The following is a 2,376-nucleotide window of genomic DNA, read 5'->3' as shown; positions in this document are numbered from 1 at the left end:
AAAATGACAGAACAATCACAAAAGATTTAGAAAACAAGAGAAGTTTCTCGGACAGCCCCAGCAGACAATGTCTATCTCAGTTTTAGCACCCCATCTCTTCTTTTTAATCTGCTTCCATTTTCTCCTCTCCTTCTTCCCCAAAGCACTGTGGGAACAATGGTGAGGAATGAGAACTGTACCTCAAAAGTAATTTCTCTACTCTGGTAAGCAGTCACCAGGAAGGTAGCCCTTTAAGACCCTCATAAACACCTGGGGGATGGAGGCAGTGTGGGAGTAGAAGGCAAATAGGGACAGGTATAATAGAGGGAGTAGAAAGGGGCCAGAGACAAACTTCCCCTGCTTTGGTTCTGCCTGAGCCCCAGATTGTTTGGAAAGAGGATTAGGGGAACTCATAGGTCCAATCCCTATGGAAGATAGGCTGGATAATGAGGATAATGAAGGAAGAAATGTCCAGGAAGGAATCCAGGGGCAGGAGCAGGGCCAGGGTGGAAAGAAGAAGCAGAAAGTGGCCAGAGTGGTCCTCTGGGACATTCCATTTATTCAGGTGTCTGAGAACGGGGAGTAGAGGGTGCTCCTCCCATCACCTGGGGAAAAGGGCCATGGGGTCTATCAACTGCACTCCATTCCTCTTTCTCATCTTCTTCTGCCAGACATAGGCAGTAGCCAAAGGGCTTGTATCCACATCTAGCTTCTTTTCCAGCAGTTGCAGCCGGGCTGTGGTGTCTGTCAGCATATCCATGAGGAGTTCTTGCTGGAGCTTCAAATAGTTGTTTTCTTCCAGCAATGCCTTGTTCTTGCTCTGGTGGATAGGATGCTGCCAGTAGGCAGTGAGGTTCAAGGGTTGCAAGTTACCCGCGCACCCTCCTTCCATCACCCACTTCCCAGCCTGGAAGACCAAGGTATATTCACTGAGCTGAGTGCGAGGAGGACCATAATTGAGACCTAGCTCAGCCTGGCGAGTGTGGTGGTCCAACAGGTAGAAGGTGGACATGGAGGAGAAGTGGCGCAATGGGGGTCGCTTGGGTGTAAAACGGCGGGAGAAGTGGTCAGCCCAAAACTGCCGTAACTGATCCATCAGAATAGAGAATGAGTTCATGCTAAAAGTTTGGGGAGAGGAATCCAGGCTGCCAAGGACTGATGGACCAATTGAGGGGAGGAGAGAGGAAAGATTGGAGGCCCCACCCACTGGCCTTGGTTGCTCAGTGGCAGACTGTCTGTAGGGGAGCCCCAGGATGGAAGTCACTTTAATGGCCAAGCAGCTGGGTTCTGGATAATCACCAAAGGTTTCTGTGGGGAGACAGGATCAGGATGAGTAATTCTCCTGCCCTGCTCTTCCCAGGGAAGCTTCTTGTAGCCACTAATAGTAGCCCCTGTTTCATTGCTTGCCCACCAGAACCTTTCTCTTCTGCCCCCTTTACCTTTTTCTTCCTTTCCTATATCTTTTAATGGTTAGGGACCTGGACTAGAAATCAGGAAAACCTAGGTTCAGATCCCACTGCAGACACTTCCTATCTGCGTGACCTTAGAAAGGTCACCTAACTCTTTAAAAATTAGAGAATAGGACTCAATTTTATTCTAAGGTCCTTTCCAGCTCTAAATCTATGTGAGCCTATGATCCTTGACCACCTTAAATCTAGGACCTAGAGCACAGCTTAGCCCCGTGGAAGGCTTTGGATTCCTTCTTCAAACAAGGCTGAACTTCAAAGCCCTCTTTGTCCCATCCCTATCCCCTTGGCTCCTACCAGACACACCATCATCAGCCTCATGACCATTCCTGTGTGTCCTCACTAGTTTCTGCACAGGAAGGCTGTATAACATGATGCTGGAATTTACAATATGTGTAGAATATCATTCCTGACCTCAGCAAGCTCATACTTTTAGGCTGTCTAAAACTCAGGAATCATGCAGACTCTCAATATGGGGAACAGACTGCTCCATGGAAAACCTAATGCTATTGATGCTGTCAGGTCACCACAGAGACATGGATTTTTTTTTTTAATCCCTATTCTCACTAAGATATGATTGGGAAGAGCTAGGCTGGGGCTGAACTCTCAGTAAGTGATGCTGGTCTCACTTGATTACTACCACTTCTAGGGATATATAGGGATACTACTGAGTCACTCTTCTTGCACTCAAGTTCACAGGTGAACTCTGGTTCTGTTGACATGTGACATCTTTATCTATGAGCTGACAGGCAGGACAGGACCAAGTACATTCTGGGGCTTGGGCCATCTCCCCAGAAGGGAATGCTGATTTCTGATCCTTCTCTACATCCTCTCAGTCCCCCTTATAGCTCATCTATCATACTTACCTTCAGCTTCTTTCATGGGCCCCATACCCTCAGCTCCCAGTCAGCTCAGCTCCTGACTATCTCAT

The 2,376-nt window shown here is 47.9% G+C and overlaps 1 protein-coding gene across 1 annotated transcript; it reads right to left on the bottom strand.

The window, feature by feature from the left end:
- Nucleotides 1-405: 405 nt before the first annotated feature.
- On the bottom strand, nucleotides 406-2,376 carry CBY3 (chibby family member 3). The gene is made up of 2 exons (XM_072631264.1): nucleotides 2,312-2,376; nucleotides 406-1,287 (listed from the first exon to the last, which is right to left on the bottom strand). Exons 1-2 carry the CDS (start codon nucleotides 2,334-2,336, stop codon nucleotides 581-583), a joined length of 732 nt encoding a protein of 243 aa, XP_072487365.1. The 5' UTR covers nucleotides 2,337-2,376; the 3' UTR covers nucleotides 406-580.

The sequence above is a fragment of the Notamacropus eugenii genome, chromosome 1, assembly GCF_028372415.1.
Source record: "Notamacropus eugenii isolate mMacEug1 chromosome 1, mMacEug1.pri_v2, whole genome shotgun sequence".
Lineage (NCBI taxonomy): Eukaryota > Metazoa > Chordata > Mammalia > Diprotodontia > Macropodidae > Notamacropus > Notamacropus eugenii.
Note: the sequence above shows the minus strand (reverse complement) of the source record. Positions and strands in the feature narration are given on the sequence as shown.